This window comes from Solanum verrucosum, unplaced genomic scaffold (genome assembly GCF_900185275.1).
Source record: "Solanum verrucosum unplaced genomic scaffold, falcon-dt-bn FXZP01000033.1, whole genome shotgun sequence".
Lineage (NCBI taxonomy): Eukaryota > Viridiplantae > Streptophyta > Magnoliopsida > Solanales > Solanaceae > Solanum > Solanum verrucosum.
Genome location: NW_026020752.1, coordinates 1,342,520 through 1,358,170, shown reverse-complemented (window position 1 = coordinate 1,358,170; position 15,651 = coordinate 1,342,520). Strand labels below are relative to the sequence as shown.

The window sequence follows — 15,651 nt, the reverse complement described above, 5'->3', positions numbered from 1 at the left end:
TCTCAATATCATTAAGCACATTATGCAATTTTCTCATAAAAGCACATTATGCAACTTCTTCATAACAACACATTTAAGCATGCTCAATAAGTCAACTCATGAAACATTTACGCAACTCATCACAGATGCATATGAACATGAGGAACACAATTTGAAAAATCATTTTTTTCTCATTTAAATAAGAACATCAACTAGAACATGCACAACAATAAGGAGACCATGGAAACTCAATATCACACATGACTACAGAATATGAAACAAGCTACAAGGAACTCTTGGTCACAAGCTTGAATAGGAATAGAAGGAAAGAGATAAGGACATCAACACTCTCTCAACAACCTTTCTATTCAACATACAATCCCCCACTTAGGAGAAAACCCAACAAAGGCTATCATGAAACAACAAAAGGACGTCATCATAACAAAAGAAACTATAACTTACCGGTACCTTAATCCGGATTAGCTCCTTTGTCCTTGTTAGCTTGAAACACATAGAAACGGTTATTCTTTGGAGCATCAAGATCCGGGCCAACATAAGAAGCTTGTTTGGCTTCCCTTCCTCTAGTCGTAAGAGTAGGACAATTTCTCACTTGATGATCACCTTTGCCACATACATAGCACCCACTAGTACCGGCTAGGCACTTCCCATGATGCCTCTTCCTATAAGTGGCGCAAAGATGTTTAGAAAATTCAGGCCCACCACCTTTCTCCTCACTAGCCTACCGAGTACTTGAAGAATCTTGGTTAGGAGATCTCTTCTTGAACCTAGGTTGACCTTGCTCATCGGATCCACCCCTCTTCAAACCCCTATTCACCCTTTTAAGTTTAGATTCCTTAATAGATTGAGCATACACAACAAGTCTAGAGATATTCATATCATCATGGAGCATCGTCGTACGACACTGTTCCTTAACTTGGTCGTATACACCAGTAACAAACCTACTCATCTCATCTCTAGGGTTAGACAGCAATAATGGTGCATACTTAGACAATAGGGTAAACTTCAAAGAATACTCCTCCACACTCATGTTACCTTGCCTAAAGTTTATAAACTCCTCAACCTTACACTCCCTCTTCTCACGGGGAAAGTACTTACCAAGGAAAGCTCCCTTAAACTCATCCCATTCTATAGGACCCATTTCAACTTTCCTATTGGCTTTCCATTGTGTGAACCACACTTGGGCCACTTCTTTCAATTGGTAGGAAGCAAACTCCACCTTCTCCATAGAAAATACTCCCATAGCATTGACTATCTTATAAACTTCATCCAAGAATTCTTGGGGATCTTCTCCCGCTCTAGAGCCAAGAAAGATAGGAGGATTCATCCTCACAAAGTCTCTCAACTTTGAGGTGACGGTACTCTCATTAGCATTCACCCTAGGCCCCACATCTCTATTAACTTGAGCCGTCATGACTTGGGCTAGGGTTAGAAAAGCTGACCTAATCTCTTCATTGGTCATGTCCGAGGGAACCACCGGAACTTCCTTCTCTTGAGGCACTTGGTCACCTTGAAGACCTTGATCACCTTGGCGAGGAAATCCCTCATTCACTACTTCCTCTTCCACTCTCCTTGCGAGCGTCCTTCTTGTATTCATATCCTATAAACATAAGAGAAGGCTTAGGAAAATGACACTTATAGAGCTAAACTCTAAGGCACGACTTCAAGAATATGAAAGAAGTGTAACTTTCTATAGTCCTATAGCCTATCTCTCATAGATGTGTCGCGACTCACACCAATGAACAAGAATCTACTAGACGTGGCTTGTGAGACATCAACCCTAAAACCATTTCCAAAATCTTATGCTCTGATACCAAGTTTGTCATGACCCGAGAGCACCCCCTAGTCGTAACACGGCTTACTCGACCCCGGAGCGGTCTAATACAAGCCTCTTAGCATTCATAACATTCAACATATAGAAATAGTGCGGAATTAAACCTTTTTATTCAAAACCAAACTATCCAAAATCACATTTATAAAGCAATAGAATACTAAGTCTCACATGACCATCTTAGACAAACTTTAACATGATAGGGTCACGGCCCTTTACAATCATAGTATAGACAAAAGTCTTAAAACATAAGAACTAGAAACAATAAAAGTCCTAGTCCTTGACTTGTGAGGACAAACCAAGTCTTGGAGGAAACTCTATCCAAGAACATCAACTCCTAACTAGAATCGATCACTTGCCAGAACCTACACTTTTAGTACAAATAAGAGAAAATATGGGTTAGCACAAAAAATGTACTAAGTATGATGACCATGCAAAAACATGCTTAAAATGGGACATTTTGTTGAAAGTCATGCTTTTATGCCATTTTTGTAAAACTTCATGAACATTGAATAAGAGAGGCATAATACAAGTCACAACCAACATACAAGTCATCATTTCACATTAGAACAAGATCACATATAACCCTCTACATTTACCTTGAGCCTCCACCTCAAGTAACCCTCAAGTTATACCTTTTGCAATGTATGGGAAGCGTCCAATACCACCACCCACACTAAGGCACCACCTTAAGGTCACCAAAAGTGAACTTACCATTCATCTTTTCCACCTTTACACAATAAAGCATTTAAGAGACATAAAAATTTCATGAGTCTTATCATCACATTAAGACCACACCTAATACAACTCTAAGTCATACTTTTGCAATGTGCAAATAACATCCCATACTACTATTCACACTAAGAACTCCTTTAAAGTCACCCTAGACAAGGCACATTCATATACAATAGACATGACAAGGAAGTAACTTATAATACAATCCAATTATAGTACGCATCTTTACGCTTAAGCATTTAAGACAACATTCTTCATTAGATTCATTTAGGACACATTCACGCATTTATAGGACTTTCATACATTTAGTCATTAAGACTTAGAGAACTCACTATAGCCCCTTCAAAGCCTACTTGTGCAATGTATAGATGACATCCCATACTACTACCTACACTTTGTAGTACCTATAAAATAGTTGGAGTGCACATCTCACATGACGGGAGTAAACATTTAACCGACATAGACCATGCAAGCCAGACATTGAATCCGGTGTCATGTAACTCCACACCGTAAGAGGTGTTCCACTTGCCTAAGGTAGAACGATAACATTAGGTGAGATGGAATCCGCTAGCCAATATCCTATGTGGGCACATAGTTATGGGATAGGAAGATGTTCATTAGAACTCTAACCTAACATTGGGAGAGTTTCCATCTAACTATATCCACTCGGTGCTTAGCCTACATTCCCATTAATTATTTTATTCCCAATGCATTGGTGTATTAGGGAGGAACGCCATAGGCCTATCAACCCATGATACATCTGTCACGACCCAAGCCTAGGGCCTAGACGTGACATGGCGAATGAGGAACCCGAAGGAACCCCAAACAAGCCTCTCAAACTTGTCATCACACTTCATCGGTCGTGGAAGTACAATCAACATTAATTAACGGGAAATAGGGACTAAGGGAAAATCATTTCAAAATGACATCATAGAACAAGAGTCAAACTCATTTACAAAATACTTGTCCAACGCACACCTCTACATACATAGATAGGACGGGGGCCATGACATACTACCGGCTCCCCTCATAGTCAAAATACAATTGCAAGCTAAAGTCTCAAAACATTGGAGTAGGAATCATAACATAGCCCTCGAATCATTGAGGACTCACCAACAAACTCGGATAAGCACCGTACTAGCCACGTGAATGGAGAGAAGGATCAAGAGTAGCTCCGGTCCCTACATGGTGACATCATGTAGGCAAAATATGCGTTACTACTTAGAATGTACTAAGTATGCGGGGTCAAAACATGTTTAAGTAAATCTATACTAATAGTAGATATCATATGTGTATGCATGATCCAACCAATCTATAACCCTAACTTAGGATGGGGGATGTTGTTCACACCCGGACACCCTGGTGGCAAGGTATAAACCCCTCACATGGTTGATGTTGGTCACACCCCAAGCATCATAGGTGCTGAGATATAAACCTCTCACATGGTTGATGTTGGTCACACCCCAAGCATCCTAGGTCGTGAGATATAAACCTCTCACATGGTTGTCCGGTTCTTTTCCCCCGGACCGGGCATGGTCATGCAACACTTTATATAGAAAATTCCCATTAGGCTCTAATGCAATCTCACGTATAGAATGAACATATACACAATCTTAGTTTGTCATCAACACATCTCTGGATTGCCATACATCTCATAACTCAAGCTTTAAAGCATCGATTCATCAATTCTCCATAGTTGGACATTTTGTCAAACACCTTGAAGGCATGTAATGGAATCAAAGAGCATGAAAAATAGGGTAGTAATTATGCAGCCAAACCAGTGAACAACCTACAACAACACCTTTTAACACCCACAATACCACATGAAAATCTCCACATCTATTCCAAATTTAGATTCAAGTTCTAGAGTCACAACATGCTCAAAACAATCACTTTTCATGTTTAAAATTCAATGTGCAGGAAATTATTACAAAGAACAAGACTAATTTATGAATCTTAACTTAAACCATGAATTAGTGAGTAGAATGGAGTCTAGGCACTATGGGTGGAAGGACCCATGAGTTCAACACCACATACCTTGAGTTCTTATTAAGGTCTTGAGAGTGTCTTCAATGGAAGCTTGGAACTTGGAGCAAGAGTCTCTTCAATCTTGAGGAAGGTTTTGGATTAGGGTTCTTGAGAGAACTTGAGAGAAAATGTGTCTAATTATGGGAGAGGTGTTTTGGGAAATGTTTTAGAGATGAGAATTGAACTAATGGTATATAGGAAATAACATATGCCCTTTGGAAAAATGGTCCAACACTGAGAAAAAAAAATGAGGCGGGTGAACAGTAAAAACGCTCACTGGAAATTGCATTTCCTGCCAGACAGATTTTACGAAAATGGGCATAACTTCTTCGTCCGAACTCCGAATGAGGTGAAACGAAGTGCGTTAGGTAGATAACTCCAATGTCTTTCCATGGATATGTTATGGGCCACCCAATTATCTGTGTGCTAGGAGATATGACCCTCCAAAGTAGACCCTCGAAAAAGGCTTCACTTGGAAATTTCGGATTTTGATACGGTTGCTCTAAAATTTGGGTTAGACCCATTTTCCACTCAATTTGACCCCCTAAACAAGAATATGAAGTTGGATTTTAAAAAAAAAACGGTTTTTTTTGATATAGCTAAACAAGTTTCCGGTAACTTCCGAAGCACATTTTTAAGAACATTTTGGGTCATTTCAATATCTCCCCCTTGGGAACATTCGTCCCCGAATGTGGAAGAGACGTACAAGGCAAGACTTAGTAAGAACATATCAGCCCCAACATGAATGCAAAATTTTTATTTAATCATCACTTCAAGATTTCAAAACTTAGTGTAAAGCATCCATAACTCATCAATTTAAACATATATGCACATTAATGATTCAGGGGTTGAAATGTCAGACTCAATGGAGTACAAAGGACTTGATTTAATACCTTAGGCTTGAGTGGAGTTGAATAGATAAGGATAACGTCTTTGCATGTCCGCTTCGGCCTGCCAAGTAGCACTCTCCACTTGTTGATTTCTCCAAAGCACCTTAACGGACGCCACTTCTTTGTTCCTCAACCTTTTAACTTTTCTATCTAAGATCTGAACCAGGACTTCTTCATACGTCAAATTATCTTCTATAACACCCACAACCTCAAGAGGTACAATAGCGTTAGGATCACCAACACATTTCCTCAACATCGATACATGGAATACCGGATGAACTAATTCCATATCCTTGGGCAACCCCAACTCATAGGCTACTTTACCAACCCTTCTTATTATCTCATAAGGACCGACATACCTAGGACTTAATTTCCCCTTCTTACCAAAACGAACCACACCTTTCATTGGAGAAACTTTCAAATAAACCCAATCACCCACTTTGAATTCAAGATCCCGTCTCCTCACATCGGCATAAGACTTTTGACGACTTTGGGCTGTTTTCAACCTCTCCCTAACCATCCTTACCTTCTCAAGAGCATCCATGACCAGATCCGGACCCAACAAGGCCACCTCTCCAACTTCAAACCACCCAACCGGTGACCTACACCGTCTACCATAAAGTGCCTCAAAAGGAGCCATACCGATACTAGAATGATAACTATTGTTGTATGCAAATTCAATCAAAAGAAGATGATCATCCCAACTACCTTTCAACTCCAATACACAAGCTCTAAGCATATCCTCCAAGGTTTGAATTGTTCTTTCAGCTTGGCCATCCGTTTGAGGGTGGAAGGCCGTGCTAAGCTTTACCTTTGTACCAAGACCCCTTTAGAATGACCTCCAAAAGTGAGAAGTAAATTGGGCACCACGATCCCAGATGATAGACTAAGGAATCCCATGCAACCTTACCAATTCATGAATGTACAACTTGGCATACTCTTCAGCCCCGTAAGTAGTTTTAACCGGTAGGAAATGAGCCGACTTTGTCATCCGATCAACCACCACCCAAACCGAATCAAAGCCTCTTCTAGCCTTGGGTAATCCCACTACAAAATCCATGTTGATTTCTTCCCACTTCCAAGTAGGTATCTCAATGTCTTGAGTTAGGCCACCCGGCCTTTGATGTTCAGCCTTGACTTGCTGACAACTATGGCAACCCGAAACAAATTTTTCAATGTCCTTCTTCATACCGCCCCACCAATACACATCCCTCAAGTCTCTATACATCTTTGTTGACCCCGAATGAATAGAATAAAAATAATTATGAGCTTCATCAAGGATTCTTTCCCTCACACCATCCACACAAGGAACACATAATCTACCTTGGTACTTAAGGGCACCATCTCCCCCTTGGGAGAAAACCTCCACCTTACCACTACTCACCGAAGCCTTTAATTCTACCAAAGAAGGATCAAGATCTTGCTTGACTATCACCTCATCAACCAAGGAAGACCTTGAACCATCAACAACAACTATTCCTCCACTATCCACCCCTTCTAACCTAACTCCCAATTTGGCTAACCGATGGACCTCCTTAGCCAACTCTTTACTACCTTCCTCCACATGAGCCAAGCTACCCATGGACACTCTACTCAATGCATCCACCACCACATTAGCTTTCCCCGGATGATAGTGAACACTCATATCATAATCCTTAAGGAATTCTAACCACCTTCTTTGTCTCAAGTTAAGATCTTTTTGCGTGAATACATATTGGAGATTCTTATGGTCGGTGAAGATATCAACATGCACCACATACAAATAATGACGCCAAATCTTTAAAGCAAAAACCACGGCAGCCAATTCAAGATCATGGGTTGGGTAATTTTTTTCATGAACCTTAAGTTGCCTAGAAGCATAAGCTATAACCTTACCACTTTGCATCAACACACAACCCAAACCAATGCGGGAAGCATCACAATAAACAACAAAACCTTCTAACCCATCCGGAAGTGACAAAATAGGAGCGGACACAAGCCTTTCTTTCAAAGTTTGGAAGCTTTCCTCACACTCATCCGACCACACAAATTTAGCCTTCTTTTGAGTCAACTTAGTCATAGGAGAAGCAAGAGAAGAAAACCCTTCCACAAATCTCCTATAATAACCCGCTAAACCCAAGAAACTCCTTATATCCGACGGGGTCAAAGGTCTAGGCCAATTCCTAATAACATCGGTCTTCTTAGGATCCACCTTAATACCATCCCCCGACACCACATGGCTAAGAAAAGCAACTTCCTTTAACCAAAACTCACACTTTTCATATTTAGCGTACAACTTCTCTTCCCTCAATCTTTGGAGTACAACCCTCAAGTGACCCTTGTGCTCTTTCTCACCCCGAGAATAGATCAAGATGTCATCTATAAACACCACCATAAAAGAATCAAGGTAGGGTTTGAAAACTCTATTCATCAAATCCATAAAGAGAGCCGGAGCATTAGTCAACCCGAAAGACATCACTACAAACTCATAGTGTCCATACCTAGTACGAAAGGCCGTCTTGAGAATATCACACTCCCTCACCTTCACTTGATGATACCCTGACCGAAGATCAATCTTAGAGAAGTGACTAGCCCCATGCAATTGGTCAAATAAATCGTCAATCCTTGGAAGAGGATACCTATTCTTGACGGTGACCCTATTAAGTTGTCGATAATCAATACACATTCTAAGAGACCCATCTTTCTTCTTCACAAACAAAATCGGAGCACCCCAGGGAGAATGACTAGGTCTAATAAACCCCTTCTCTAACAAATCTTTTAATTGCTCTTTCAACTCTTTCAACTCCGCCGGGGCCATACGGTAAGGGGGGATAGAAATAGGTTGAGTATCGGGAAGGAGGTCTATACCAAGATCTATCTCCCTTTCGGGAGGGACACCGGGAAGGTCTTCTTGGAAGACATCTAGAAACTCATTAACAACCGGAATAGACTCAATAAGAGGGACTTTAGACTCCACATCATTGACTCTCACAATATGGTACAAGCACCCTTTGGAAATCAACCTATGGGCTTTAATGCAACAAATGAATTTCTCCTTCACCACAACATCCCGGCTCTCCCACTCAAGGACGGGTTCATTAGGAAATCGGAACTTGACTTTACGAGTCCTACAATTAATAGAAGCATAATATGCATGCAACCAATCCATCCCAAGAATAACATCAAAATCCACCATGTTCAACTCAACAAGATCACAAGGCAACAACTTATTTAATATGCAAACCGGAGAATTTCTATACACTTTTCTAGCAACAATAGAGACACCAATGGGAGTGGATATTTCATATGACTCATGCAACAATTCCGACTCGACATGAAATTTTCTAGCAACTAAGGGGGTAACAAAGGAAAGGGTGGCACCGGATCAATCAAAATATAAACATCAAGATCAAAGGTTTGCAACATACCGGTCACCACATCCGGAGTCTCATTAACACCTTGTCTACCATGCAAAGCATAAAATTGATTGTCCCTTGGGGCACCACTTTGAGAAGCACCTCTACCCAAAGGAGTAGTGTTAGCACTTCGGACCTTGTTGCGGATCTTGGGACATTCAAACCTCTTATGACCCACTTCTCTGCATTCGAAGCAAGCACCCGAACCCTTCATGCAAGGACCACCATGCTTCCTCCCACACTTAGGGCATACATCCATAGAATCCACTTCACCTCCTCCTTGAGGTCTAGGAACATTGATAGCAAATCCCCGGTTGACATGGGGGTTTCCTCGGCCTTCATGAAATCTAGCACCCTTAGGGAACCTATTCTCCAATCGGGCCCTCTTGGCCTCGTGCCCCCTTCTCTTCCTCAATTTCTCCTCTTCCATTTGCTCGACATAAGTCATCAACCGAGACAAATCCATATCTCCAATGAGCATAGCGGACCGACACTCCTCGCTAACCAAGTCGGATGCACCCATCACAAATTTGTTCATCCTCGACCTAGAGTCGGCCACCAAGTGAGGTGCATACTTGGAGAGTTGGACAAATTTGAGGGCATACTCCCTCACACTCATAGCTCATTGCTTCAAGTTCATGAACTCCACCAACTTTGCCTCCCTAAGCTCAAGAGGGAAGAACCTATTAAGGAAAGCAAGTTTAAACTCCTCCCACAACACCACATAGCCATTACCTTTCTCACCCTTCCATTGATCAAACCAAATTTGAGCAAACCCCTTGAGTTGGTAGGCCGCCAATTCCGCCTTCTCACAAGCACCAACATCCATAATGGTCAAGATTTTGCATACCTCATCGATGAACTCTTGCGGGTCCTCATCCACCTTTGAACCATGGAAGACCGGAGAGTTCAACCTCATGAAATCTCTCACCCTTTCGAGGAGCTTGGGCTCTTTGTTGCACTTGGTTAGCTACCACTTGTGCAAGCATGGTGAGTGCATCACGGAGCTCACCATTGGTGGGTGGCTCTTCCGGTGATCGGGCCCGTCTTCCCCTCATGTTTGGCATGATGATCTAGCAATCCAAAGAACAAGCGTTAGGGAGGAATCACCTTATCGCACTCTAAGCACGACATAGAACATGAAGAAGGGAAACCTTTCCTAAAACGTTTGTAGCCTCCCAATCATAGTCGTGGCGCGCTTCACAACCATGATTAGGACTCTACTCAACGCGGTGTGTTGGACACCAAGGATTTAACAACCTAGTGCTCTGATACCAAGCTTGTCACGACTCAAGCCTAGGGCCTAGACGTGACATGGCGAATGAGGAACCCGAAGGAACCCCAAACAAGCCTCTCAAACTTGTCATCACACTTCATTGGTCGTGAAAGTACAATCAACATTAATTAACGGGAAATAGGGACTAAGGGCAAACCATTTCAAAATGACATCATTGAACAAGAGTCAAGCTCATTTATAAAATACTTGTCCAACGCACACCTCTACATACATAGATAGGACGGGGGCCATGACATACTACCGGCTCCACTTATAGTCAAAATACAATTGTAAGCTAAAGTCTCAAAACATAGGAGTAGGAATCATAACATAGCCCTCGAATCATTGAGGACAAACTCGGATAAGCACCGTACTAGCCACGTGAATGGAGAGAAGGATCAAGAGTAGCTCCGGTCCCTACATGGTGACATCATGTAGGCAAAATATGCGTTAGTACTTGGAATGTACTAAGTATGCGGGGTGCAACACAACAATAGACAAGGACACAATCGAAATACAAGAAATAGTTTCATAGGCATTATGAATAACAATATGAGGATGCATGATCAAAGTGAAGTCAAAACATGTTTAAGTAAATCTATACTAATAGTAGATATCATATGTGTATGCATGATCCAACCAATCTATAACCCCAACTTAGGATGGGGGATGCCGTTCACACCCGGACACCCTGGTGGCAAGGTATAAACCCCTCACATGGTTGATGTTGGTCACACCCCAAGCATCCTAGGTGGTGAGATATAAACCTCTCACATGGTTGATGTTGGTCACACCCTAAGCATCCTAGGTCGTGAGATATAAACCTCTCACATGGTTGTCCGGTTCTTTTCCCCCGGACCGGGCATGGTCATGCAACACTTTATATAGAAAATTCCCATTAGGCTCTAATGCAATCTCACGTATAGAATGAACATATACACAATCTTAGTTTGTCATCAACACATCTCTGGATTGCCATACATCTCATAACTCAAGCTTTAAAGCATCGATTCATCAATTCCCCATAGTTGGACATTTTGTCAAACACCTTGAAGGCATGTAATGGAATCAAAGAGCATGAAAAATAGGGTAGTAATTATGCAGCCAAACCAGTGAACAACCTACAACAACACCTTTTAACACCCACAATACCACATGAAAATCTCCACATCTATTCCAAATTTAGATTCAAGTTCTAGAGTCACAACATGCTCAAAACAATCACTTTTCATGTTTAAAATTCAATGTGCAGGAGATTATTACAAAGAACAAGACTAATTTATGAATCTTAACTTAGACCATGAATTAGTGAGTAGAATGGAGTCTAGGCACTATGGGTGGAAGGACCCATGAGTTCGACACCACATACCTTGAGTTCTTATGAAAGTCTTGAGAGTGTCTTCAATGGAAGCTTTGAACTTGGAGCAAGAGTCTCTTCAATCTTGAGGAAGGTTTTGGATTAGTGTTCTTGAGAGAACTTGAGAGAAAATGTGTCTAAGTATGGGAGAGGTGTTTTGGGAAATGTTTTAGAGATGGGAATTGAACTAATGGTATATAGGAAATAACATAAGCCCTTTGGAAAAATGGTCCAACACTTAGAAAAAAAAAAAGAGGCGGGTGAACAGTAAAAACTCTCACTGGAAATTACATATCCTGCCGGACAGATTTTACGAAAATGGGCATAACTTCTTCGTCCGAACTCCGAATGAGGTGAAACGAAGTGAGTTAGGTAGCTAACTCCGAGGGCTTTCCATGGATATATTATGGGCCACCCAATTATTTGTGTGCTAGGAGATATGACCCTCCAAAGTAGACCCTCGAAAAAGGCTTCACTTGGAAATTTCGGATTTTGATACGGTTGCTCTAAAATTTGGGTTTGACCCATTTCCCTCTCAATTTGACTCCCTAAACAAGAATATGAAGTCGGATTTTCGAAAAATGAAACGGATTTTTTTGATATAGCTAAACAAGTTTCCGGTAACTTTCGAAGCACATTTTTAAGAACCTTTTGGGTCATTTCAACATCATTACCAAGGAAATAATTATATTAGCCTATCGATCTATGGTACATTCAAGGATAGTTCTATAGTCCTCATGAAAGGAATACTATAAGCCTATCGATTCCTGGTCCCTCATTACATTCTTATACTCATGAAAGGAATGTCAGTAGCCCATCGATTCATGGTACATTGACTCATTAAGAATGGAATGCCACTAGCCCATCGATTCAAGAGTCTTCATTACATTAGATCATTTATGAAAATATGCATGAAGCCAATCAACTCATAGCCATTAAGTCAAGACACATTATTCACTCATAAATTAAAGTAGTGCCATAGCCTATCGATTCATATTCATCAAGTCAAGACACATTCATTATATAAGAAAAGGATGCATATGCCTATCAATTATAGATTCAACATTCCCATTATAGAAACTCTTTCCATTCCATCATCAACATTCATGAGAGTAAACATTGATAAATAGCCTTTCAATAATAACACATTAACATGCAATACATGATCATCATTTTATCAATGAAACACATGTATATCCTTCACATTATACATCCATATATACCACATCATGATAATACATCAATTCCTCACACTATGCCTTCAAGTCCATGCTCACAATGTACATAGTAAGTAAACACATCCACCTTTCAAGTGGATCAACAATTCAATGCACAATTCTACATTAACATGAAATTAGGTCAAACTTGCCCTTTCAAGGCCACGATCACAAATCCTCAATTCCCCAACAATTCACCATAATTATCCATAGATGATGATACAAATCAATAATCTAAATCAATCTAAGCATAAATCCATCAACATTCATTCATAATCAACAAACCCACTTCATAAAGCACAATTTAGGAATTGAGAGAAATCATGGGTTCATAGAGTTTTTCATCTTAAATCATTAATTAAACATCAATATAATCATAATTTAACATTTGAAAATGTTTTATGCAAGTAGACATGAGATAGAGTAAAACGTGGGGTTTTTCATGAAACTTGAAAACTTTTTTGAAATTGACTCTACGGTGAAAACTAACCCTAGATGAAAGATCACGATACCTTGCTATTGATTCCCAACTAAGATTGAAGAAGAAAAACCTTCAAATCCCCAACCCTAGCTTGATCTTGACCTTGATCTCCAATGGAGTTTCTAGAGAGAACTTTTCAGGAGGGAAAGGTTTTGATTTGAGAGATGAAATGTAAATGAGTGTTTTAATATTTTAATACTATTAATATATGTTAAAACACTTAAAATAATAGTCCACACATTAATTGGTACTTGGGGTGAATTTACCAATTCACCCCCACCAATGCCGCAACTTGACAACAAACACAGGCCCAATCGACGCCCACCAAACGACGGACCATGGTCTAGTTGACGCCACGTAATGATCATCCGTGGTTGGTGGATGTGGCTATTCATTCAGGGCCCTGACCTATAGAGGCCATCCACAGGGCGTGGATGGACCCATGGGGCGTGGACCCCTTCCGTAGATCACCAAACTTTGGCAAACTTTCATCAAATGCGGCAGCCTTGGGGGTTAAGCTTAGGGTCCTCCTCAAGGATCCCTAGGGTGGTTCATGGGGAGTCGTACCTTGACGTTTAATCCCTAAAACCTTCAACCATGACTTGGGACAATATTAAACCACATCAAAACTCAAGACACACTCACACACTCATTAGCTAGGCTCTAATTTCACTAGTTCGTTTTTAGGGTCGTTACCACTATGGTGCTATTCTCCAATGTATTAATGTATAATGAAATTAATGTGCTCCTAATGAAGCTAATGAGAATGTTGACTTAAAGGCATAATGAAATGATGAATGCTTAACTTGGAAATGTTACTGTGAGTTACGTTCCTTGTCATGTCTTATTAAATATAAATGTTCCTTATCTATAATTATTGAATAAAGATGAGTATGAAGAATGGTAAGTTCATTTATGGTGGCCTCAAGGTGGTACTTAGTATAACTGGTAATATGGGATTCCATTCTTACATTGCGCACGTATAGCATAAGGTTACTTAAGATGATGGTTCTAATGTGTTGTAATAACTTATATGTTGAATATGTTTGTATCTTATGCCTTTTATACTAAAGTTCATGATGTTTCTCAAAATTTGCATATAGCATGGTTTTCAACCAATATGTCCTTCTAAGCATGATTTTTGCATGGGTATCATACTTAGTACATTTTTGTGTGCTAACCCATATTTCAACATTTTTCTATAAGTGTAGGTTTCGGCATTTAAGGGGATTTCTTGTAGTTCAAGCTTGGGTTGAATATTCATCAAGCTTGTGGTATGTTCTAATGGATCCGAGGACAAGTGCTATATTGTTGTTTCATTTCTTTCATTGTACTAGACACTTTTTAGACTTTCTATTGTAATGGTCGTGACCCAATCTCTGATTCAAGATATATTAGATGGCCATGTGAGACAAGTAGACTTCCGCTATTTTAACCAATTTTTTTGATTGTATAGATTAAAAGATTTTAATTTCGCACCATATTCTATCATCTTATGTTATGATATGCTATGAGGTTGGTATGAGGCTTTTCAGAGTCTTGTACATCGTGTCACGTCCGGGTTGTAGGATCAGGTCGTGACAAATATGTTCCTAACTTCTGACGCATAATGCTTTTCTAAGTATTTATTTGTTTGATTATCAAACTTAGACCAAAAGCCAAAGTTGGGGCGTGGAAAGAACGAGGAAACATAGCAAAGTGAAAAAGAAGAAAGGAAGGTGAGACTCAACCTTGATATTTGTATCAAAAAGAAGACCCCTTCGTATAAATAAAGCAAAAGCATTAAAAAGGATTTAAAAAGAATGTTTGGATGAAGTAAAATGGGTTTCCAATGAGTTGATTTTTTTAGGATTGAGTCTCAAAATCAAAGTTTGAAAATAACTTGAAAAAGGGGTGATGATGAGTGCAACAGTATTTTTAAAAGGTGAAGTTAGTGAGCCAAATTGATCATACCTTTATAGTTAGCTGCATTACAAACTTGAAAAGGCCCTTGAGATTGCCTAAATTGGGCTTTGTGGTGATTGGAAATTATGGGAAAACCTATTATATGATGCTTTCATATATTTTTCTTTCAGAATGTCAGAGTTGTAGTGATTTCTAACTTTTGTATTGATGTACTTTTTAACATAGAATAATTTTGGCTGTGAGGGCGCTTTAATGCTTTTGTTAAAGCACAGTTTTGCATTATAATCCAACATTAGTGTTGTTGTTCTTGGATTGATACCGCCTAGTCATCATTTGAAGCCTGTTGAGAATAATAGAGATTTTGCATACACTTGATAGTAGCCTTGTGATTGCACTTGCAAGGTAACTTGCATTGAGCACTGTTCTAGACATCCTTGTTGAACTGATTGTGTTATTGATTTACATAAGAACAATAACAAGTGTAAGTCGGGATTGATGATAAGTTTCAAAGTCAAACTCATTTGAAGTCTTTTAGTTCA

At 39.9% G+C, this 15,651-nt stretch overlaps 1 protein-coding gene across 1 annotated transcript; it reads right to left on the bottom strand.

Moving 5' to 3' along the window:
- Positions 1-448: 448 nt before the first annotated feature.
- LOC125812755 (uncharacterized) lies at positions 449-1,594 on the bottom strand. Its single transcript, XM_049492231.1, has 2 exons — positions 765-1,594; positions 449-659 (listed from the first exon to the last, which is right to left on the bottom strand). The coding sequence occupies exons 1-2, from the start codon at positions 1,592-1,594 to the stop codon at positions 449-451; spliced, it is 1,041 nt and encodes a 346-aa protein (XP_049348188.1).
- Positions 1,595-15,651: the final 14,057 nt, after the last annotated feature.

Coding starts and splice junctions, on each gene's coding strand:
- LOC125812755 (XM_049492231.1), bottom strand. CDS start 1,594: ATGAATACAAGAAGGACGCTCGCAAGGAGAGTGGAAGAGGAAGTAGTG. Junction 660..764: donor GATGAGCAAGGTCAACCTAG/GTTCAAGAAGAG, acceptor CGCCACTTATAG/GAAGAGGCATCATGGGAAGT.